General features: G+C 62.8%; 3 protein-coding genes across 13 annotated transcripts; 1 reads left to right on the forward strand and 2 right to left on the reverse strand.

The window, feature by feature from the left end:
• The first annotated feature begins 29 nt into the window (after nucleotides 1-29).
• Nucleotides 30-5,306, forward strand: KRBA1 (KRAB-A domain containing 1). 5 transcript variants are annotated; one of them, XM_065667045.1, is made up of 6 exons: nucleotides 30-152; nucleotides 1,742-1,904; nucleotides 2,028-2,165; nucleotides 2,670-3,446; nucleotides 4,172-4,345; nucleotides 4,418-5,306. In XM_065667045.1, exons 1-6 carry the CDS (start codon nucleotides 135-137, stop codon nucleotides 5,038-5,040), a joined length of 1,893 nt encoding a protein of 630 aa, XP_065523117.1. In that variant the 5' UTR covers nucleotides 30-134; the 3' UTR covers nucleotides 5,041-5,306. The 5 variants fall into 5 exon arrangements, with proteins under 5 accessions (XP_065523117.1, XP_065523118.1, XP_065523121.1 ...); XM_065667046.1 differs by having other exon boundaries at nucleotides 4,193-4,345; XM_065667049.1 differs by having other exon boundaries at nucleotides 2,670-2,852; nucleotides 4,193-4,345.
• Nucleotides 5,307-6,610: 1,304 nt separating this feature from the next.
• Nucleotides 6,611-8,446, reverse strand: LOC136008195 (serine/arginine repetitive matrix protein 3-like). Of its 4 annotated transcripts, none has more exons than XM_065667083.1 (5): nucleotides 8,030-8,446; nucleotides 7,348-7,416; nucleotides 7,190-7,249; nucleotides 6,987-7,059; nucleotides 6,611-6,879 (listed from the first exon to the last, which is right to left on the reverse strand). In XM_065667083.1, the coding sequence occupies exons 1-5, from the start codon at nucleotides 8,429-8,431 to the stop codon at nucleotides 6,767-6,769; spliced, it is 717 nt and encodes a 238-aa protein (XP_065523155.1). In that variant the 5' UTR covers nucleotides 8,432-8,446; the 3' UTR covers nucleotides 6,611-6,766. The 4 variants fall into 4 exon arrangements, with proteins under 4 accessions (XP_065523155.1, XP_065523154.1, XP_065523152.1 ...); XM_065667082.1 differs by having other exon boundaries at nucleotides 7,155-7,249; XM_065667080.1 differs by having other exon boundaries at nucleotides 6,611-7,059.
• Nucleotides 8,447-10,600: 2,154 nt separating this feature from the next.
• Nucleotides 10,601-14,438, reverse strand: LOC136008181 (uncharacterized). 4 transcript variants are annotated; one of them, XM_065667043.1, is made up of 4 exons: nucleotides 14,180-14,438; nucleotides 13,677-13,803; nucleotides 12,325-12,678; nucleotides 10,601-12,125 (listed from the first exon to the last, which is right to left on the reverse strand). In XM_065667043.1, exons 1-4 carry the CDS (start codon nucleotides 14,297-14,299, stop codon nucleotides 10,873-10,875), a joined length of 1,854 nt encoding a protein of 617 aa, XP_065523115.1. In that variant the 5' UTR covers nucleotides 14,300-14,438; the 3' UTR covers nucleotides 10,601-10,872. The 4 variants fall into 4 exon arrangements, with proteins under 4 accessions (XP_065523115.1, XP_065523116.1, XP_065523114.1 ...); XM_065667044.1 differs by lacking the exon at nucleotides 14,180-14,438 and having other exon boundaries at nucleotides 12,325-12,420; nucleotides 12,565-12,678; nucleotides 13,677-14,169; XM_065667042.1 differs by lacking the exon at nucleotides 14,180-14,438 and having other exon boundaries at nucleotides 10,601-12,107; nucleotides 13,677-14,169.
• Between the last annotated feature and the right edge of the window lie 6,445 nt (nucleotides 14,439-20,883).

Genomic DNA, 20,883 nt, shown 5'->3' on the forward strand with positions numbered 1-20,883 from the left:
CGGTCCCGCTCCGAACCGGGCCGGGGGAGGAGCCGGGAGAGGAAAGCCGGGAGCCGGGAGCGGGGAGTGGGAAGCGGGGCTGCTCCGCCGCTGGTTGCCGTCCGGGAGCGGGCACCGGAGCGGCCCCCCGAGCCATGGCCGCGTCTCGGCAGGTAGGAGAGGGAGAGCACCGTGAGGGGAGCACCGGGATGGGGATGGGGAGAGCCCCAGGGAGAGGAGGGCACCGGGAAGGGGAGGGCACCGACATGGGGAGAACAGCAGGATGGGGGAACACTGGGATTGGCGGAGGATCCTACACGGGGAGCACTAGGGGGGGAGCGCTGGGAGATCGGGAGATCACTGGGAAACTGAGAGATCAGGACTGGGAGATCACTGGGGTGGGGAGAGCACTGGTGTAAGGGGAACACCGGTATAAGGGGAGCGCCAGGATGGGGAGCAAGAGGATGGGGAGAGCTCCAGCATGGGGAGCAGTGGGATGGTGGGGAGCAGCAGGATGGGGAGCAATGGGATGGGGAGCAACAGGATGGGGAGCAGTGGGATGGGGAGCAACAGGATGGGGAGCAGGAGGATGGGGAGCAAGGGGGATAGTGAAGAGCAGAGGGATGGGGAGGAGCTGGATGGGGAGCAGCAGGATGTGGGAGCAGCAGGGATGGGGAGCAACATGATGAGGAGCGGGGGGATGGGGAGCAACAGGATGAGGAGCGGGGGGATGGGGAGCAGGAGGGTAGTGAAGAGCAGAGGGATGGGGAGCAGTGGGATGGGGAGGAGCTGGATGGGGAGGAGCAGGATGAGGAGAGCAACAGGATGGGGAGCAGTGGGATGGGGAGGAGCTGGATGGGGAGCAGCAGGATGTGGGGGTAGTGGGATGGGGGTAGTAACAGGATGAGGAGCAGCAGGGTGGTGGAGAGCACAGGAATGGGGAGCAGTGGGATGGGGAGCAGCACTATGCAGGGAGCAACAGGGTGGGGAGCAGTGGGATGAGGAGCAGCAGGATGGGGAGGAGCTGGATGGGGAGGAGCACTGGGATGGGGAGCAGCGGGATGTGGGAACACCACTGGAACAGCTTTGGGACAGTATCCGGCTGGCAGCACGGGGCTGGGGTGCCGCCTGTCCTGCCCTGCCCTGCCCCGTCCCATCCCGGAGGTCACTGTCCCACCAGGGCGGTTGCAGGCACAGAAGAAATGGAACCAAGGGTCATGGGGTGCTGCTGGTCCAGCTGCTACCGTGGGCAAATGGGGCTCATCTGCAGGCTTGGGGGTGCCGGGTGGGATTCAGGGGCTGGCCAGTGCCAGGGCTGCTCCCCACACATCCATGGAGCTCCAGGGGATCCTTGTCTTGGCAAACCCTCACTCATCTGGTTCCAGCGGGACAGGTACAGTGACACGGAGCTGGCAACAACCATGGCATGTGTTGGGCCCCTGCCCAGCCGGCGCGGGGAGGGAAAGGTCGGATGAAGCGATCCCTGCTGCAAATACCAGGGTGTCAGGGCAGGTTATCCCGTGGGCTCCCTGACGAGCGGGAAGCGCGCAGGGAGCTGTCAGCCGGCCTGCTGGGAAGCCCTCACCTCCATGCCCGCCCGGGGTGGCTGCACCAGCCCCTTCCCGGCCACGTGCCAGCCCCGGAGCGCGGTGCGGCTGCTCGCACTCCCCATCCCCGCACACCCAGGCCCATCTGGGGTCCTGCTGCTGCCCGGTGTGGCTCTGTGGTTTATTCCCTGCTCTGCTGCCCCCCGCCCCAGCAGGAAGAGGGCTGGGACCCCCCAGTCGCATCCCCGCAGGCACCGGTGACATTCGAGGACGTGGCAGTGCTGTTCTCGGCAGAGGAGTGGGAGCTGCTGGAGGAATGGCAGCGGGAGCTGCACCGGGAGGTGACAGAGGGGACATCTCAGCTGCTGGCATCCCTCGGTAGGGCCCTGCGCAGCGCTGGTCCCCACCAGAGCAGGGACAGCGTGCGGGTCCCGCTCACCTGGCCAAGGAGAGCTCGGTGTGGGGGCTGCCTTGCCTGACCCCCACCTGCCCTGTCCCCAGGGCCCCCCAGCAGCCCGGCCCTCGCTGCCCTGGTGCGGCTGGTGAAGGAGATCCCCGAGTTTCTCTTCGGTGGCCCCAAGGCCGAAGTGGAGCCGGGTGCCACCACCAGCGGGGACACTGAATGGATGGGCGTCAATGGTGAGCACTGGGGCTGTGCAGGTGGGTGAGAGCCTGCTCCTGCCCCACTGGGCACCGCGGACACAGGGGCTCTGCCTCGGTGCCGGGCAGGGTGTGAGGGCGAAGGTGTGAGGGTGCCGGAGGTGAAGCCACCCCACAGAGCCCAGCAGCTCTGGCTCCAGCACTGGGGTTCCAGGGAGCCGAGTGCTGGGCTGCACCCCGGCTGGGCCCTGGGCAGAGGGTCCTGGCGCTGGGCTCCCAGGAGCGCCCAGCCCTGAGCAGGGCTTTCTCCTGACGTTGGCACTGGCACTGCTGCAGAGCAGGGGTCTCCCTTGGGGTAACCCCTCACCAGACCCGGTCACCACAGAGCTGGCCCATGTGGTGGAACCAAGGACCCCAGCACGGGGATGAGGGGCTGCAGGCATCCAGTACTGAGGGTCTGGGCACGCCACAAGCCCCAGCGCGGTGTGTCCATGGCTGTCCTCCCGCTGCCGGGGATGCCAGGGCTGGAATTTGCTTTCACAGTGACAATGGAGGCGCCATCCGAGAGCTGCCCGCTCCGCGGCCTGGAGAGGTGCCTGCAGGAGCTGGCGGGGACGGGGTCTGGCCCCTCTGCTCCCCCAGCAAGCAGCCGCTATGGCCCCATTGAGAGGCATCAGGAAGAGCCCGGTGGTCACCAGCCTCTGTGTGTGAGGCGCTCACCCGGAGGTGCGGCATGGCGCGGCATTGTGCCCATGCCTTGGCACGGCATGGCGCTGTACCATGCAGCACGGCACGGCGCTGAGCGCGCACCGCGGCACAGCATGGCATGGTACAGAGTGCAGAGCATGGTACGATGTGGCATAGCACCGCACGGCACCTTGCAGTGCGGCCTGGCATGGCACAGCACGGCACAGCGTGGCACAGCGTGGCGTGACAGGGCTCGGTGCTGGTTTCCGGCGTCTGTGGTGACAGTGGGACGGAGCCGCCCGGATGCCGTGCTCGGGGGTTCAGGTACCAGCGGGTGTCCCTCGGGGGTGAGCGGCCGGGATGTGCTCCGTGCCCGGCAGCCATGCTGTGCCTTGGGCTGCGGGGAGGGCTCGGCCATGGTGAGCCAGGTCCCACCGGCTCTTGCCCTGAGCGTGTCCCGCAGGCCCCTCGCGAGCCCTGGCACCGGCAGCTGCTGCCCACAGGCTGGGGATGGTGCCGGCTGCCCCGTCACCGCGTCCAGCATCTCCTCCGCCAGCACCACCGCTGGGGAGGCAGCCCCCTGCGACACGGGCTGGAACAAGGGGGTCTGCCGCAGCCCCATGCCCATGGCTGGTGAGGGCTTGGGGGCGGCCCTGGGGGTCAAGGGGGGATGCCCTCAAAGGGGTCTGGAGGGGATCCTGGGGTACCTGAGGGTGTCCTGGGAGGTCTCAGGTAGGTCCTCGAGGGTCTCAAGGAGTCCCAGTGGGTCCTGGGCAGCCCTGGAGGAGGCGGTGCTGGGGCTGGGGTCCCACAGTGGGACGCTGGGACAGGATTCGGTCCCTGTGGGGCATGCAGGGACGGGGAGGGGAGTGCGGAGTCCCAGTGTCCTGGGTGGGGAATGCTGGCCCCGGGGAGCGGGGGCTTCCCTGTGAGTCTGGGCTCTGAGGGGCTGATCCCTGGCGGGGCTCCCCCGGGATGGGGACACCCATGCGGGGGTCTGAGCTTTGGGAGAGCACCCCGGGGGGCCAGGTCCCCAGGGAGCACCCCTGCGTCCCTTTGGTGTCTGCTCCCTGGGGATCCCCTGGTGCAGTGGCAGGGGGGCAGTGGTGCTTGTTGGTGTGAGGGGCCGGAGCCCCCAGAGGGAGAAGGGGCTGGAACCCCTGGGGGGCCGGGGATGCCATGGCTCCAGGTCCCCTCTCCTGTGTGCCCCACGGTGCAGAGCAGGGCAATGGCCAGGCCTCAGCATTGCCCTGCCCTGGTGGCCCCTTATCCCCGGGGGCTGGGACGCACATGGGGCCCTGCACCAGCACTGGGAAGAGGCAGCCCGACGGTGACGGGCAGGTTTTGGGGGCTGACAGGTTGGCTGTGCCACTTCCCAGGGGTGACAGCACCGGCGGTGCCCCCCCAGAGCCCCGCTGAGACCCAAGCGCTGGGTGCATCCAGCACCGCCACGCGCAGGGACCCCCACCGTGCCGCCGGCACACGGCCACCTGCCACCATGGGGACAGCGACCAAGAGACCCTTGCCCGAAGGTACTGGCGCGCTGGGGGTGGCATGGGAGCTGGCACCAGGGCACGGGCTGAGCTCCCACCTCCGGCTCGCAGTGGGTGCCGCGTCCCCGGTGGGCTCCAGCACGTGTCCCCGCGGCTGCACCAGGGCGAGCTCGCCCAAGAAGAGTGACCCCGGAGGGAGCCCCGCAGCCCCATGGCAGCCCCTCGGCGAGGCCCAGCGCCCGCGGGCTGCGGTTGGCCGTGCCCATGTGTCCATGGCGGCGGAGGAGCTGGGCTCGGTGCGCCGGGAGCTGCGCGCTATGCAGAGCCGCCAGGCGCGGCTGGAGCGGGGCTGGGTGCGGGGGCTGCCCGCTCTCACCCGCGGCCACCGGCACCGCCGCCGTGCCGCCCGGTGCCTGCGGAGCTGCTGCTGGGTGCTGGACACCCGCTCCCGGCTCCCCCATGGTGCAGGGGGGGCCAGCACCATCAGCCCCCTGCAGACCGGGCTGCAGCCAGCCCTGGCACAGCCGCGGCTCCACGGCCTGCTCCGCTTCACCGACACAGCGGTGCTAGCGCGGGCAGCCCGCACGTGCCCCCAGCCCCGCAGCTGGGCCGGTGCCCACCTCGCCATTGCTCCCATTGCCTGTCCCCACCACGCCGGGCCTGCCATGCTGCCGGCCGGTTGGCCTGGAGAGTGCCTGCCGGCCATGGCCAAGGCCCTGCGGGGCTGTGAGTGAGTTCTGCGGGGTGCCAGATCCTCCCCCCTGCGGCCCCGTCCTGCAGCCCAAGGGATGCTCATGGCAGACCTGGCCCTGAGTCAGGAGGGGGGTGTCTGTGCCCCACAGAGGGGTAGCCCCGCTCCTGGCCACTCGGATTCCAGGAAGGCTCCTCCTGCACCCGGGACCCACTGCTGTGGGGCTTGGCCCCGCCATTCTGGCACCCCCGTGGGTGTCTATGGTGCCCCCCGCCCCGCTCCCGGTATTAAACAGTGGTTGAACAATGAGCCACCGGCTCCTCCGCAGCTCCTGTGTCCAGCGGCCCTGGAGGGTGCCGGGGAGCACTGGGAAGCGCCGCATGTCTCGTCCCCGGGGTGCAGGGGGCAGGCAGGGCACGCGGATGCCTGCCACCATGGGGGTCCTGCAGCTCGGCCCCCCGATTCCAGTGTCTCTGCCCATGCTGTGCTCCCCCAGGCACATGGCGCTCATTGGAGCGGACGGGCCCCAATGTGTCCCCCCTCCTGTGCCAGGCAGCTTCTTGGCTTGGCTGCCCGGCACCGCCGAGGGGCAGAGGCAGGAGAGGGGCTGCAAGAGCTGCGGAGCTGCTGCTGCCCCTGTGCCAATGCCGAGCCCACCGCGGGGCCCGCATCACCGCCTGGCACATCAGCGCCGAGCCCTCGCTGCTCAGTGACGTGGTGACCTTTGCGTGTGTCCCCTGGGGCTGATGGTGGCATATGTGTGTGTGTGTGTGTGTGTGTGTCCCTGTCACTGTCACCACTGTGCTACACCCCATGGCTCCAGCAACAGCTCCTGGGCAGGGACCAGTCAGAGCCAACCGTCCTGTGGCTGCCATTAATCACAGAATCATGGAGCCATTTGGGTGGGAAGGGACCTTAAAGCACATCCAGTTCCACCCCCGTGCCATGGGCAGGGACACCTTCCACCAGATCAGGTTGCTCCAAGCCCCGTCCAACCTGGCCTTGAGCACTGCCAGGGATGGGGCAGCCACAGCTTCTCTGGGCACCCTGGGTCAGGGCCTCACCACCCTCACAGGGAAGAACTTCTGCCTCAGATCCCATCTCAGTCTCCCCTCTGTCAGTTTAAAGCCATTCCCCTTTGTCCTATCCCTATGTACCCTTGTCAAAAGCCCCTCTCCAGCTTTCTTGTTGGCCCCTTTAGGCACTGGAAGCTGCTCTAAGGTCCCCCTGGAGCCTTCTCTTCTCCAGGCTGAACAAGCCCAGCTCTCTCAGCCTGTCTCCATTGCAGAGGTGCTCCAACCCTTGGAGCATCTTTTTGGCCTCCCCTGGACTCACTCCAACAGCTCCAGGTCCTTCTTATGTTTTTGCCCCAGACCTGGATGCAGGGCTGCAGGGGGGGGGTCTCACCAGAGCAGAGGAGGAGTCAGGAGCTGCAGTCCCTCGTTGCCCTGCCCAGGACCCTCAATTCCTGCCGCTGGAGCCCAGCCTGGTGCCCAGGGTCTCTGCCCTGGCTGGAGGGCACGGCTGCTGCCCTCCCCATGTGGGTTCAGCCAAGCTAAGGTCATGTCCCAGACGCACACAGACAGGACACACAGACAGATGCACCCACATGCTCTGGCTCGCTGGCTTTATTCAGTGCCTTGGCAATGCAGGGCCCAGGGGCTGACAGCAGAAGCACTTTTGGGGTGCACAGGGTGGTCAGTGGGGCTGGGTTTCCCCAGGCACAGGCTCACTTATACCCTGTGGATGGGGCGAGTGGGCCCCCCCGACTACCTCAGGGCATGGCCTGGGCTTGGCCGGGCCCCCCGTTCTCTCCTGGCGCGGGGCTGTGCCGAGGCCCCAGCTTTGCTCCTTGCCAGGCGGTCTGGGCACTCAGCACCTCCTGCAAGACACGGCGGGGGCTGCCAGGGCTACCTGTGACCCCCGTGTCCCCATCCGCAGGCTCACAGATGGGTCCTGGCGGGGGCCCTGACGCGGCTCTGCTGTTACCTGTCCCGGCAGCAGGACGGTGCCGGGGTGTCTCAGGCTGTGCCGGTTCCTTGTCCTCCCTCCTGTCCCTCTCCTGTGGGAGCGAGCACAGGGTCACACCAGCTCTGGGGCCAGACTGATGGCGGGGGGGATGGACATGGCTGGGCGCTGCCTGTGGCACCTCCGGACCTTTCACCATTCTCCTCCACCGGCTCCATACGCACCCGCCTGCGCGGCTGACCCTCATCATCCTCGCTGGCACGCCACGACATCGACCGCGACTCCTATGGGAGAGACAGGCACCAGAGGGGTGACACCGACAAGTCACAGCCACGTCCCCCGGCCCCACGGCGTGCTGTGGCACAACCACAGCCCGGCTCACCTCGCTCAGGACGGAGAAGCACCCGGAGCAGGGCCTGTGGGGCCGGCGCCGGCCAACGCCGCTCATCCCCTGCGAGGGAAGGGCTGTTACCGGCTCTGCTGGAGCCTGATGCTGCTCAGGGTCACTTTGGCCTCTCCATGAACACCCTGAGCCTGTGCTGGGCGGTGGGAGCGCAGGCAGGGAGCACAAGCGGGAATGGCAGCTAGCGCTGGGATGGGGAAGGACCGCGGTGCCCAGGCCCTCCCCAGCTCCTCCTGGTCCTTGCCATCAGACACCCATCACCTGGCCACGTTCTGGGTGTTTGGAGGTGATGCGCTCCCAGTCCCAGCCCTGTCCCAAACCCTTTCCCTGCTCTCCCTTGATGCAGTGAAGGCCCCGTCCCCCCCATGCTACCTCCCCATACCAAGCATTTGCTGGTTGCGCAAGCCCCAGGGCTGCATGAGGAGCCCTGTGGTGTCAGCTCTCAGTGTGCCAAGCCCATCCTCAGCCCCACCAGCGCCTGGAGCCACATAGGGAGTCGAAATGCTGCTTGCCTGGAATTCGGGCTGCCCCATACAGGGTTTTGGCACAGGGCCCTGGTGCCAGAGCAGCCAGCGTCCTCTGGGGTGCCTCTCCCCGCAGTCTCCCCCATTCCAGTCCCATTATTCCCTGGCTTTAACCTCCCCCTTCGTACACAACCAACCTCCCTCCGCTGTGTGACCTTCGTGTCTCCATGGTCAGCTCCGGCCACCACCATGAGGGCTGCAGCGGCGGTGAGGCCGCAGAGCAGCCCCAGCCTCATGGTGCTGCGGGGGCCCGGCACCAGCTGTCCCGCTGCTGCCGCGCAGTCTCCAGGCTGGACCTTGGCCCCTGATGTCAGCGCGGTGCCTGGGCCGGCCCCTGGCTGCCCACTGCGGTCGATGGGAGCGAGCTGCCCTGCAGGACTCTGGGGAGGGGAAGGGAAGGAACCCGCTCGGGACAGGGAGATGTGGGCATGGCCGTCACTGCGGGGCAACGATGGGGCAGATCCGCTACCATGACAATTAGGATGGAGGAAACGTCTCCCCCCGGTCTGACCGTGACCCTGCTCTGCAGGCAACTCCATGGGTTGCTCCTCTCTCCTCCCCAAAGCACTGATGCCTCTTGGATAGGATTTGCACGTCTGACTATGTCGGAGGACAGCCGGGTGGAACGGAGCTTCATGAAACACCGGCTGGTTTGGTTTTTCCATAGGAGCTCAATTACTCATTGCCCAGCTCTGGGTTTGAGTGCCCATGCAGGAAGTGAATTTATCAACAGCAATTCCCAGCCCGTGTTTCTGTCCCTTCAATAGACCCGTTCTTCCTGAGTCCATAACCATGGAAGTTGGATGTGGCTGGACATAAGAGTGCTGGATTGGCTATAACCAGGAAGGAAGCAGAGCTGCCTGCAGCCCCTCTCATGTCCAAGGACTGGCTGGAACACAAAGGGGAATCTGCTGACAAGTTTCTATGCTGTTCATACAACACCTGGCTAAAAGCATAAAAACCCCATGGACTTCACACTAAAAAGTCCAAAAGCAGGAGCAACGGGCGCCACGGGGGCTCGAAACCACACAGCGTACACAAGAAATAAAGGGTCAGTGTTAGTTTCTAACCCAGCGTGTTTTCAGTTGGCCTCAGCACTCTGGGCAGCCGCTGCAGCCTGAGACGTGAGTCGCAAGCGGCGGTGTTGACTGAAAGCGGTTCCGTTGCGCATGAAGCAGGATGGGACAAAGAGAGGGAATCACAAGGGAATAACGACCACGGACCAGGCGGGGGAAGCGCAAACAGCTCGGGTCGACACCGGGGTGCGTGCCTGTCGGTTGCGTGTGCAGAGAGCCACAGGATTTACGCTGGCGCTTCTGCCCGCGTCCTCCCATTTCACCCTGGGCGGCTCCCCCGTACCGAAGCTCATTCACTCCCTACATTCCGAGCTGGAGGACGAGACCCCCGCGGCCCCAACACGGGTGCCGGGGACGGGACAGCCGGACCCCGCCGGGCCCCATGGAGCCGCAGCCACGTTTTCAGCTCTGGCGGCAGCTCCGCGCACCCGCAGTGTCCCTGCACGGACCCCGCCGGGGCCGCCGCTCCCCCTCTACCAGCACCGCCCCGGTGCAGCCCCGGGGTCGCCTGCCCGCAGCCAAGGGGCGCCGTGCCGGAGGGAGCCGCAGCACGGGCAGGAGCAGCGGGGCCGTGTGTGGGGCTGACCCGCGCCCGGGCCGCTCTCTGCCCGGCCCCGGTGCTGCGGGGGGGGGGGGGGGGGGGGGGGGCACGGGGCGACTCGAACCGCGGCCCCGAGAGGCGCCTGGGGTTCCCGGCAGCCGCGTCCCTCGTTACCGCGGCAACGGCGGGCCCGCACATGTAAACATCCGCTGACGCACTTCCGGCGGGGAGCCCGCTGTCCCTCCTCCTTGCAACACGTGCCGATCTCCTGACCCGGACGTTCTCGCGATGTCCCAGAACTCCCCGCGCCGCCCCGCCTCCCACGTGACACCCGCCGGCTCCGCCATTGGCTGCTCGCACCGGCGGCACCATCTTGTTTCTGCGGCCGGCCGCGCCCGCAGACGGGCCCCAGGCCTACCCGAGAGGACTGCTGTGATTGGCGCGGCGCCGCACGTGACGCACGCGGCGCGTCGCCATTGGGCGGCTCCGGGCCCGGCGTGTCCGGCGCAGCAGCAGGGTGCGAGGTGACCCGGTCCCGGGCGGTGCCGCGGGGGGAGCGTTTGCTCCCGGTGCTCGGGGCGGCGACGCGGGGAGCGGGCGCAGGGGGCGGGGCGCAGAGCGGAGCTCGCTGCTGCCTGCCCGGCGGCAGCCGGAGGGAGGCGCGGGCCGGCCTCCTCTCCCAGCCGACAGGAAACGGCCCCAGGCTGCACCACGGGACCTCTGGGCTGGATTTCTTCACCAGAGGGGCTGCAAAGCGCTGGAGGAGGCTGCCGAGGGACATGGTGCAGGCACCACCCCGGGAGGGACTGGAAAGACACGCGGACGTGGCACGGAGGGACACGGTTTAGCGGTGCACTTCGCAGTGCCGGTGTTTCCCGACCTGAACTATTCCGTGGTGACAGGCTTGGGAGCACAGTCGATGGAGCCCGCTAAGGTGAAAGCGTGGCCGTGGCTTGGCAGTGCCAGCACCCCATTCGCTTCAGTGAAGCACGGGAAGCTCAGAGAGCCGCGCAGGGCAGGGCAGAGCAGCCAAGCTCAGCGCCATGACCACAACGGGGAATTCCTCCTGCACACAAACAGACAGCCCAGTGGACAGTAACTTCAGATACTTTAATGAGAAGTCAGGGAAGATCCCAGTGGTCAGAAAACCCCCTGCCCCTGCAGCTGGCCCACCCGCGCTGCCCGTCTCCATTCTCTCTGTCCCACTCATCCTCCCCTGGGCCTTTTCCTGTGGACAGTCCGTGTTTCTGCCACAGGCACTGCACAGTTCTTCTCCCACTGATCCTACCTCTGCATGTGTCTCACGGCCTTTCCTTTCCCACACTGCTTGTGGGGCAGTTTGGCTGCAGGGAGGAAGGTGCTGTCAGCTGTCCATGCGGATAATGAAGGGCCAGGTGTCCGCATGCCAGCCGTAGCTGTTGAGCTCAAGTTTGTGGCACGCAGATCCAAATACGTGGTCCACCGTCCACATCAATGTTTTGTAGGCAGTGTGCAGCGGTATCTGATCTGAGTGAGGAGGTTCATGTCCCTTGGTGCTCTGGTTAACATCAGAGCTGCAGACGGGCTGCTCCTCGCTATGTGCAGATACCTCAAGGTGCACCACTTTGCTACTCGCCACCACAGCTGCCTCTGAGGGTGGGGGCACAGGCAGTGGTGCAGGAGATGCCACAGGGGTGCAAAGAGCTTCTCGGGAGCTGATTCTGCTCTCAGACAGGGGCAGTGTGGCCTCACACTCTGCAGGAGAACCAAGTGCTTCACACCTTCCCTCCATGGGGACTGACTCCACCTTGCCACTAGGGACGGCAGGCACAGGACTGCCAGTGCTGGCGGAGCGCCGAGGAACCCTCAGCCTCCTGCTGATGTGGGAATTGCAGCGCCAAATAATCCGCTTGGCTTTCCTGATGATCTGCCTGATCTGGGCTCTCCGTGTGGCCAGCCTGTGCAGCACGGCCCGAGCTTTGCCACCCAGATGAGCTACGTTACCAACCCTGGCCCTGAAACAAGTCCTCTGCGGGCGGCAGTACGCGTGGTCCTTGAGCACAGTGCTGCCTGACACGTGCAGCTGGCAGTAGCTGTGGTCTGTGGGAGGACAGGGCCCAGGGCCGCGGTGCCACATCTGCATCACGTTCACCCTACAGTAGCAGTGGTCTTTCCAAATAGCCTCCTTCACATCCTTGGCACACAGTTCCTTGGGTCCCAGGAGGAATGGAGCTTCCCCCGAGGGGCACGAGCTTTCGTCAGTGCTCCTCTGACACTGCTCCTCTGGGTCACCGTAAAGGTGCTCCTGAGGATATGACTTGTGGTTCTGCTGTTCCATCCAGATTTTAAGTGTGAGTTCCCTGCCTTGTGCTATGTTTGCTGTCACCCCATGTTTATTCTCTGCTGTTTCTTCCTTCTTGGGCCAGACAACAGTCTGTGCGTGGTTTTCGCTTTGCACTGGTGCCACTCCTCTGCCGCCCACCTCCACCTCCGCCTTGCTGTGATCCATGAGACATCTTAGCTTGTTCAGGAGTGTTTCAGGCTGGAGATGACACTGCAGGCCCTGTCCTCCTTCTGAGCATGTGCTGGTGGGAGTTTGCCTTCTGTCTGTCTGGGGCTCTGGAGAAAGGGGCCATGCTGAGGGGACAGGGAGGTAAGAAACCTCCATCCTCCCCAGTTTGGGGCCACCAGGGCTCTGCTTCTCCAGACTCTACATGGCCAGTCTGGCCATGGGGCTGGAGAAGCACCAGTGGCACTGACCAGGCACAGCCACATCCCGCTGCCAGCTCCTTGCTCCACAGCCCAGTGGCAAGGAAGAGGAGGGACCAGGACTCACCTTGGCAGGGGGACTGTGCCCTCTCCTCTGGCGCACCAGCCCCAGGCCACCAGCCCCAGGGAGGCACCTTCAGCAACCTCATGGCCCCAGCACATCCTGCAGAGAAAGCAGACAGATGGATGTCACTTTCCTGGCAGTGAAAGTGCCCCTCCACGCGGCAGCTATTGGGCAAAGGAGGAAGCCCTGCCCACTGCCGACACCCAGGAGTGGTCCTACAGGACCTGGGTTGTTCCTGCTCACCCAGAGAGGGGCAGTCGGCGCCTTTCCCCCTCAGTGGGCTGTGCGACGAGCAGACCCATGGCTCTTCCCCACGCTCCATCCGGTATAAAATGTCAGGTTTGGGGCCTGTGTAACCTAGGGGGTGGAACAGAGTGTGTTGTTGTAACACAGACTGTCAGAATAAAATGTTGCCATGAGAAAGTAAAGGTGTTCCCTGTGACACTGTGCTTCACTGTGACAGGAAGAGCCCAAGCAGAAACACCATGAAAAAGAGGGAAAACAGCAAGCAAGATGTCAGAGCTGCTACCAGTGAGTGACAGCAGGCATGTTACCCAAAAGGACCTTGCTGTGCAATGAGGGGTTGGCTCCCCGGTCCCATGCCTGGTGGGTGCTACCCCTGCCCTGCTGCAGCCTGAGCACCCAGGGGAGGGGGCAGAGTCACTGGGCAAGAACCATCCGACCCCAGGGCACGTAGCTCAAAGGGCCCCAAACCCGGCACATTTCACAGACTCCCAGACTGGTTTGAGTTGGAAAGGACCTTAAGGCTCATCCAGTTCCAAGCCCCTGGAACACCTTCCACCAGACCAGGTTGCTCCAAACCCCATCCAGCCTGGCCTTGAACACTGCCAGGGATGGGGCAGCCACAGCTTCTCTGGGCACCCTGTGCCAGGGCCTCACCACCCTCACAGGGAAGAACTTCTGCCTCAGATCCTATCTCAGTCTCCCCTCTGTCAGGTTAAAGCCATTCCCCCTTGTCCTGTCCCTTCCTGCCCTTGTCAAAAGCCCCTCTCCAGCTTTCCTGTTGGCCCCTTTAGGCACTGGAAGCTGCTCTGAGGTCTCCCCAGAGCCTTGTCCTCTCCAGGCTGAACAAGCCCAGCTCTCTCAGCCTGTCTCCACAGCAGAGGTGCTCCAGCCCTTGGAGCATCTTCATGGCCTCCTCTGGACTCACTCCAACAGGTCTACATCTACATTTTCCAGCACTAACCCCCCCAGTGCTACAGTGCTCAGCACAGTTATCCCAGATGTAGCTCCATACGCGCCCATCAGTGCCTCAAGTTGCTGGAAGCAGCATGGTCCTGATGGGGTCTAGCATGCAGGACCCCCCCAGCCCCAGATGTTCCAAGCGGAGTTACCCAGGGATGTCAGGAGCCTGTAGTTGTCCATCATGACGCTGCGGTAGAGCTCCCTCTGCCCTGCCGTGATGGTGTCCCACTCCGTGCGGCTCAGGTAGACGGCGATGTCCTCGAAGGTCAGCGGTTCCTGCCACACACACGCTTGGCACCCGCCCCCTCCCGTGCTGGGGCCCATTCCCACAGGCTGGGGGGGGGTTCGCATGGGTTTTCTCCTCCAGGTGTTATTCTCGCCCCCAGGAAGCCTCCCGCCGTTGGGAATGCCAACAGGTGCTGCGCGCCCCGCGGGGCTGTGGGTCACTGGGGACCAACCACAAGACCCTGCCCAGAGCCCCAGGGACGGCCCCATAGCGCATCCCCATGGAGAGCCCCCACGGGGGAAGGCGCCATCACAGTGGCTGCGGGCGGGGGCGGCAGCAGGAGCCACCCCAGAGAGGGGCGCGTGGTGCAGCGCATCGAGGGAAGCAGCGGTGTGGGGTCCCCCCGCGCCCAGGCCTGCCTCCTACCTGCGTCCACCCCGCCACGGCGGCGGATGTGAGGGCCCTGCAGGGGGAGCCCCGGTGCCCGCTGGGCCCCAGAGCCCCCCACGCCCCCAGGCTGCGAGCCGGAAGTAGGCCGCATGACATCTTCTCCCGCAGTCACGTCCTCACGTGTTTCCGGCCCGGAGCCACGCCCACTCCCGGAAGTAGCCTGCGAGCACGTGACCCGCCGCCGTGCGGAGGGGAAGGAGCGAGAGAGGGTGTCAGCGCCGCCGCCGCCATGTTTGGAAGTGCTAGTCGACCCCCCGTCGTCGTCACGTGATAGGAAGGGGCGCCGCCATTGGTCCGGCGGTGGGGCGGGGCGACCTCCGCCATTGAGGGGGTTGGAGCGGGGTGGGGCGGGGGGAGGGGTTCCCGTGGGGGTGCTGAGGCCCTGGCACAGGGTGCCCAGAGAAGCTGTGGCTGCCCCATCCCTGGCAGTGTTCAAGGCCAGGTTGGACACAGGGGCTTGGAGCAACCTGGTCTGGTGGAAGGTGTCCCTGGTGGGTGGAACTGGATGAGCTTTAAGGTCCCTTCCACCCCAGCCATTCTGTGACTGTTTTTCGCGCACCTGCGTGTCTCAGCTGAAAGAAGGAAAAGGCAGTTCCCTGCTTAATTTCAGCTGCAGTGAAGTGTTTGTTTCTTTTCCTCTGAACTTTTCACATGAGCCTTTCACGTATGGTTTGATTATTTCAGCTGCTTTTTATTCTTTCCTTATTTTTCAGAAAGGAAATGACAATGGGAGTAGAGTGGCATAGAACAGAATGGAAAGGAATAGAGTGGAATAGAACAGAGTAGCATAGACTATAGGCTAGATTAGATTGAACTGGAATGGAACAGAAGATAGGATAGGTTGGAATGGAACAGGTATTGAATAGAATGGATACCAAATAGAAGAAACATAGTGGAATAGAAACAGAATAGAAGTAGAATAAAGAAGAAAAAGAATACAACAGAATGAAATGGAATAGGACAGAGTAGAGTAGGGCAGGGTGGGAGAGGGGAGGGGAGGGCAGGGTAGGGAAGATGGAGCAGGGCAGGGTAGGGTAGAGTAGGGTAGGGCAGGGTAGGGTAGGGTATGGCACAGTAGACTAGGATAGAGTAGGGTAGGACAGGAGAGAGTAGAGTAGGGCACGGTAGGGTAGGGTGGGGTTGGGTAGGGTAGGGCACGGTAGGGTAGAGTAGAGTAGGGTAGGGCAGGATAAGGTAGGGCAGGATAAGGTAGGGCAGGGTAGAGTAGAGTAGGGTATGGCAGGGTAGGGTAGGATAGAGTAGGGTAGGGCACAGTAGCTTAGGGCAGGGTAGGGTATGGTAGTGTAAGGTAGGGTAGGGTAGAGTAGGGTAGGGTAGTGTAGAGTAGGGTAAGGTAGGGCACAGTAGGGTAGGGTAGGGCAGGGTAGAGTAGGATAGGGTAGGGTAGAGTACCAGTAGGGTAGGGCACAGTAGAGTAGGGTAGGGTAGTGTAGAGTAGGGTAGGGCAGGGTAGAATAGGGTGGGGTAGAGTAGGGTAGGGCAGGGTAGGGTAGGGCACGGTAGTGTAGGGCACAGTACGGTAGGGTAGAGTAGGGCAGAGCAGAGAAGAGTAGGGTAGGGTAGGACAGGACAGGGTAGGTTAGAGTAGGGTAGGGTAGGGTAAGGTAGGGCAGGGTAGGGTAAGGTAGGGCATATTAGGGTAAGGTAGGGCAGATTAGGGTAGGGTAGGGCATGGTAGAGTAGGGCAGGATAGGGTAGGGTAGGCTAGAGTAGGTTAGGGCAGGGAAGGATAGGGCAGGGTAAGGTAGGGCAGGGTAGGGTAGGGTAAGGTAGGGCAGGGTAGGGTAGGGTAGGGCATGGTAGAGTAGGGCAGAATAGGGTAGGGTAGGCTAGAGTAGGCTAGGGCAGGGTAGGGTAGGCTAGGGTAGAGTAGTGTAGGGCAGGGTAGAGTAGGGTAGGGCAGGGCAGGGTAGGGTAGAGAAGGATAGGGCAGGGTAGGGTAGAGTAGGGTAGGTTAGAGTAGCCTGGGTCAGGCTAGGGCAGAGTAGGGTAGGGTAGTGTAGGGCAGGGTAGGGTAGAGTAGGCTAGGGTAGAGTAGAGTAGGGCAGGGTAGAATAGGGTTGTGTAGAGCAGGGTAGGGCAGGGTATAATAGGGTAGTGTAGGGTACTGTAGAGTACGTTAGGGTAGAGTAGGGTGTGGTAGGGTAGAGCAGGGTAGGTCAGGGTAGGGTAGGCTAGAGCAGGGTAGGTTAGAGTAGGGTAGGGTAGAGAAGGGTAGGGTGGGGCAGGGTAGGGTAGCATAGGGTAGGATAGGGCAGAGCAGGGTAGGGTAGGGGAGGTTAGGGTAGTGTAGCGTAGAGTAGATTAGGGGAGGGGAGGGGAGGGTAGAGTAGTTCCAGTCTAAATGGAGCTGCTCTTTGTGCAGAAGCCCAGGTTGAAGTGACCTGTGCTTCTCTTTGCCTGCCCTGAGGTTCGGCACCGGTGGTGCCTGGAGCCGCGTGGCTCCACGGGGCACGCAGTCTGTGGGACCTCTGTCAGAGGGCTCAGCCCCTGGGCTGGTTTCCTGCTGAACCACCAGGAACTTTAACCGGGGTGACACAAAAGTCCCCTGCCCCTGAGCCCGGCGGCAGCTCCCTCATGGACACTGGCGGCAGGGGAAGGGTGGCCGGTCCCGACACCGTGCCCAGGGCAGGTGCTGCTCTGGCGTGAGGAGCAGCGCAGCTCCCACAGCCACCCATGGCCTGGCAGAGGAGGGCTTTTGCCATCTCCCTTCCTTCCAAACCGTTCCTCTTGTCTCATCACATGGGATGAGCATTGGGTGGCTTCTCCAGGAGTGCTGGCAGCTGTGGTAAATCAGGGTGCCTGGGCTGCACTTGGCACCGCAGCGGCATCGTACCAGGTCAGGTGTGGTGGGTTTGGAGTGGTTTAGTTTACAGTGTCTCTTGGAAATACATGGGAAGTGCATGAGGACTCCCTGGGCTGGAGAGCAGCACATGGCCCTGGGGCAGAGTGCACCGTGTGCCCAGCGGACAGGGACACGCTGGAGTGGGTCCAGCAAATCCAGTCAGGAAATCAAAGTGTCTGACAGATGGGGTGTCATGCTAAGAGTGTAGAAATTTGGGAGCAAATTGCCCCTGTTGTGTTCCAGCCCGTCCTCAGAGGTGACAGGGGCTGGGGGCAGTTCAGCTTCATTCTTGGTTATAACCAATCTGACCCTCTACGTCCAGTCATGTTCAACAGGAACTTCCACGGTTATGGACTCAGGAAGAACGAGTCTATTGAAGGGACAGAAACACGGGCTGGGAATTGCTGTTGATAAATTCACTTCCTGCATTAGCACTCAAACCCAGAGCTGGGCAATGAGTAATTGAGCTCCTATGGAAAACCAAACCAGCCAGTGTTTCATGAAGCTCCGTTCCACCCGGCTGTCCTCTGATATAGTCAGACGTGCAAATCCTACCCAAGAGGCATCCGTGCTTTGGGGAGGAGAGAGGAGCAACCCATGGAGCTGCCTGCAGAGTGGGACTGTGTTCTCATTCTCTGCCATGGGAGATGCCCAATATATACTTTGCCCAATAAATGCTCAATTTATACTTTGAGAGACATGGAGGTGAGACTCAATTTACCTTTGCTGCCCTCACAGTGGGTGTGGGGAGCAGCCATTTCCTCCCTTTGGTGTAGTTATTACCTGTAGATGAGGGATAAGAGAGTAGATAAGGCTGCTCTAGGGCTTGCACAAGGGTGGAACAGAGCCATGAAATATCCTTAGCATCTTCCACCTGGCTAAGGCAGCGTGAAGGGGCATCCAGCCTTCACCTGATCACCCCGTCAGGCTGTTGCCATAAATCTCTTCATCATATATCTCATGGCCTCAGGCCTCATTCCTACATGGGGAGAGGCAGGGAGAGCTGGGGCTATTCAGGATGGAGAAGAGGGGGCTGCAGGAGATCCTCTCCTCACTTGATGGGGACTAAATGGTGCCCAGTGCCAGGCTGAGAGGGGATGGGCACACCAGTAACATGTGAAAGTAATCCCCACAGGATCCCAGACTGGTTGGGTTGGAAGGGACCTTAAAGCTCATCCAGTTCCAACCCCCTGCCACAGGCAGGGACACCTTCCACCAGACCAGGTTGCTCCAAGCCCCTGTGTCCAACCTGGCCTTGAGCACTGCCAGGGATGGGTAGCCGCAGGTCAGAAATACTGGCCATGTCAGTGACCGTGATGTCTTCGCCACCAGCCCATGATCACTGCCTTGATTGCAAGCTTGGACTTGAACAGGGTTTCCCTGCTGAGGTTGGTCTCAGTGGTGCTTTTCCCTGCCCCGCTCTTCCCAACCAGGAGGAGGCTCATCCCCAGCCCCTGCCATCCCCAGGGCCATGCTGGACATCCGTGGCCGCAGTGGACACAAGCAGACGTACATGACTTCTGTTGGTGCCACGGTGCTGCCTGCACCGTGGCCCTGGAGTGTCCCCCAGGAGACCCTCCCCAGCTCGGGTGCCTTCCGGCACAAGCAGGCAGGGAGCTGGCGGCTGCCACAGACCCTGTGCCATGGGACCGGCGCTGTTCAACAGCTTTGTCAGTGACATGGTCAGTGGGGTCGAGCACCCTCAGCAAGTTTGCTGACAACGCTGAGCTGTGTGGTGCAGTGTCGTGGTTTAAACCCAACCACAAAGCCCGTCCACTCACTCCCCCCCTTCTTGCCCTCCCCCTGCTCCTGGAGGGATGAGAAGGAGAATCAAAAGAATGTAACTCCCACAGGTTGAGATAAGAACAGCCCAGTAACTAAGGGATAACACAAACCACTGCTGCTACCACCAGTAATAATAATGATAAGGGAAATAACAAGGGAAGAGAATACAATACCACAGCACCAGCCAACAGATAACTCGCCCCACTCCCCCCAGCCGAGTACCGGCCGATACCTTGTCCAACCCTGCAGTCCTCTAACCCTTCCCGGTAACTCCCCGATACATCCTGGGCATGACGTGCTGTGGTATGGAATACTCCTTTGGCTAGCTTGGGCCAGGTGTCCTGTCTCTGCTCCCTCCCAGCCTCCCCTCCTCCCTGGCAGAGCACAAGGCTCAGAAAGTCCTTGGCCAGACCAAACATTCGAGCAGCAACTGAAAACATCGGCGTTATCAGCACTGTTCCCAGGCCAAAAATCAAAACACAGCACTGTACTAGCTAGTAAGAAGGAGAAAAATGACTGCTGCTGCTGAACCCAGGACATGCAGTCACCAAACTGGAGGGAAGGGATGGGATCCAGAGGGACCTGGACAGGTCCATGAGAAGCTCCCCATGACCCAGCAGTGTGTGCTTGCAGCCCAGAAACCAGCCATGTCCTGGGCTGCATCACCAGCAGCAGGACCAGCAGGTCGAGGGAGGGGATTCTCCCCCTCTGCTCTGCTCTGTTGAGACCCCCCCCACACTGCAGCCCTACATCCAGCTCTGGGGCTCCAGCACATGAGGGCTGTGGAGCTGTTGGAGTGAGTCCAGAGGAGGCCACGAAGATGCTCTGAGGGTTGGAGCACCTCTGCTATGGAGACAGGCTGAGAGAGCTGGGCTTGTTCAGCCTGGAGAAGAGAAGGCTCCAGGGGGGACCTCAGAGCAGCTTCCAGTGCCTAAAGGGGCCCAAAAGAAAGCTGGAGAGGGGCTTTTGACAAGGGCAGGTAGGGACAGGACAAGGGGGAATGGCTCTAAACTGAGAGGGGGGAGATTGAGATGGGATCTGAGGCAGAAGTTCTTCCCTGTGAGGGTGGTGCGGCCCTGGCACAGGGTGCCCAGAGAAGCTGTGGCTGCCCCATCCCTGGCAGTGTTCAAGGCCAGGTTGGACACAGGGGCTTGGGGCAACCTGGTCTGGTGCAAGGTGTCCCTGCCCGTGGCAGGGGGTTGGAACTGGATGAGCTTTAAGGCCCCTTCCGACCCAAACCACTCTGTGATTCTATGTCCTGGAGACCTGGATCACTCCCGTTACCTGTGCATGCTGCTGCTGGTGCCTGTGCCATGCTGCAGCCACAGCCACAACCATGGCCAAGCACAGGCTGCAGCAGCTCCTGGGCTGAATCCACCACAGCCGCGCTGTCCTCCGAGCCTTATCCCAACAGACAGGCTGCTCTGGGATGCAGCCCTGAGGGATGCTCGGCACCATGCCCTGGAGCCTGCAGGGGTGAGCTGCTGCTCCCAGGCCCCCACCTTTGCTTTGGGAGCCATTTGGGTCCCCACAAAGCAGGACGGCTGGAACCAGCAGCCCACGATAGTGCTCCCATGGGTCTGCCTGGCCCGAGTTCCCCATGGGAAGGGCGTCTGGAACATCCCTGGGATGAGCGCTGCTGTTGTGGGAGCCCTGCAGCCCCCTGGGGTTGTGTTAATCCAGCACAGCTCTGCCAGGCTGATGTCTCCCCAGGGGCCCCGTCTCCCCTCCAGCAGCACTGGTGCACTGGGATACCCAGCTCCATTTGCCGGCTCTCACATGTCCTGGGCTTTCCCTGCCTCCGGGGACTTCCAGCCGCCCACGGCAGGAGCCTGTCAGGATGGGGTTGCCTTGGCCAGCTGCACCAAAAGCACCGAACCGCGCCGCAATGGGGAAGAGGCTGAGCTTCACCCTGTGACTGGAATTGAAGCGGGGGGAAGGAAACCTTACCCACGCCACCCCGCTGCCAGGGGAGGTGTTTGTCCTGTGACACTGGTGGTTTCCCAAAAACCTCCCCGGGTCTCAGGTG

The sequence above is a fragment of the Lathamus discolor genome, chromosome 2 (assembly GCF_037157495.1).
Source record: "Lathamus discolor isolate bLatDis1 chromosome 2, bLatDis1.hap1, whole genome shotgun sequence".
Classification (NCBI taxonomy): domain Eukaryota; kingdom Metazoa; phylum Chordata; class Aves; order Psittaciformes; family Psittacidae; genus Lathamus; species Lathamus discolor.

Bases quoted from the DNA above. Each gene is read 5' to 3' on its own strand.
- LOC136008181 (XM_065667041.1), bottom strand. From the start codon at position 14,022: ATGGGGCCGTCCCTGGGGCTCTGGGCAGGGTCTTGTGGTTGGTCCCCA. The intron at 12,679-13,676 runs GTAACTCCGCTT...TCCACCCCCTAG, and splicing joins CAGGCTCCTGACATCCCTGG to GTTACACAGGCCCCAAACCT. The intron at 12,126-12,324 runs GTGAGTCCTGGT...CTGTCCCCTCAG, and splicing joins GGCACAGTCCCCCTGCCAAG to CATGGCCCCTTTCTCCAGAG.
- LOC136008195 (XM_065667080.1), bottom strand. From the start codon at position 8,431: ATGGAGTTGCCTGCAGAGCAGGGTCACGGTCAGACCGGGGGGAGACGT. The intron at 7,250-7,347 runs GTGAGCCGGGCT...TCTCTCCCATAG, and splicing joins GCTTCTCCGTCCTGAGCGAG to GAGTCGCGGTCGATGTCGTG. The intron at 7,060-7,189 runs GTGCGTATGGAG...TCGCTCCCACAG, and splicing joins AGGGTCAGCCGCGCAGGCGG to GAGAGGGACAGGAGGGAGGA.
- KRBA1 (XM_065667045.1), top strand. The intron at 2,166-2,669 runs GTGAGCACTGGG...TTGCTTTCACAG, and splicing joins TGAATGGATGGGCGTCAATG to TGACAATGGAGGCGCCATCC. The intron at 4,346-4,417 runs GTACTGGCGCGC...TCCGGCTCGCAG, and splicing joins CAAGAGACCCTTGCCCGAAG to TGGGTGCCGCGTCCCCGGTG.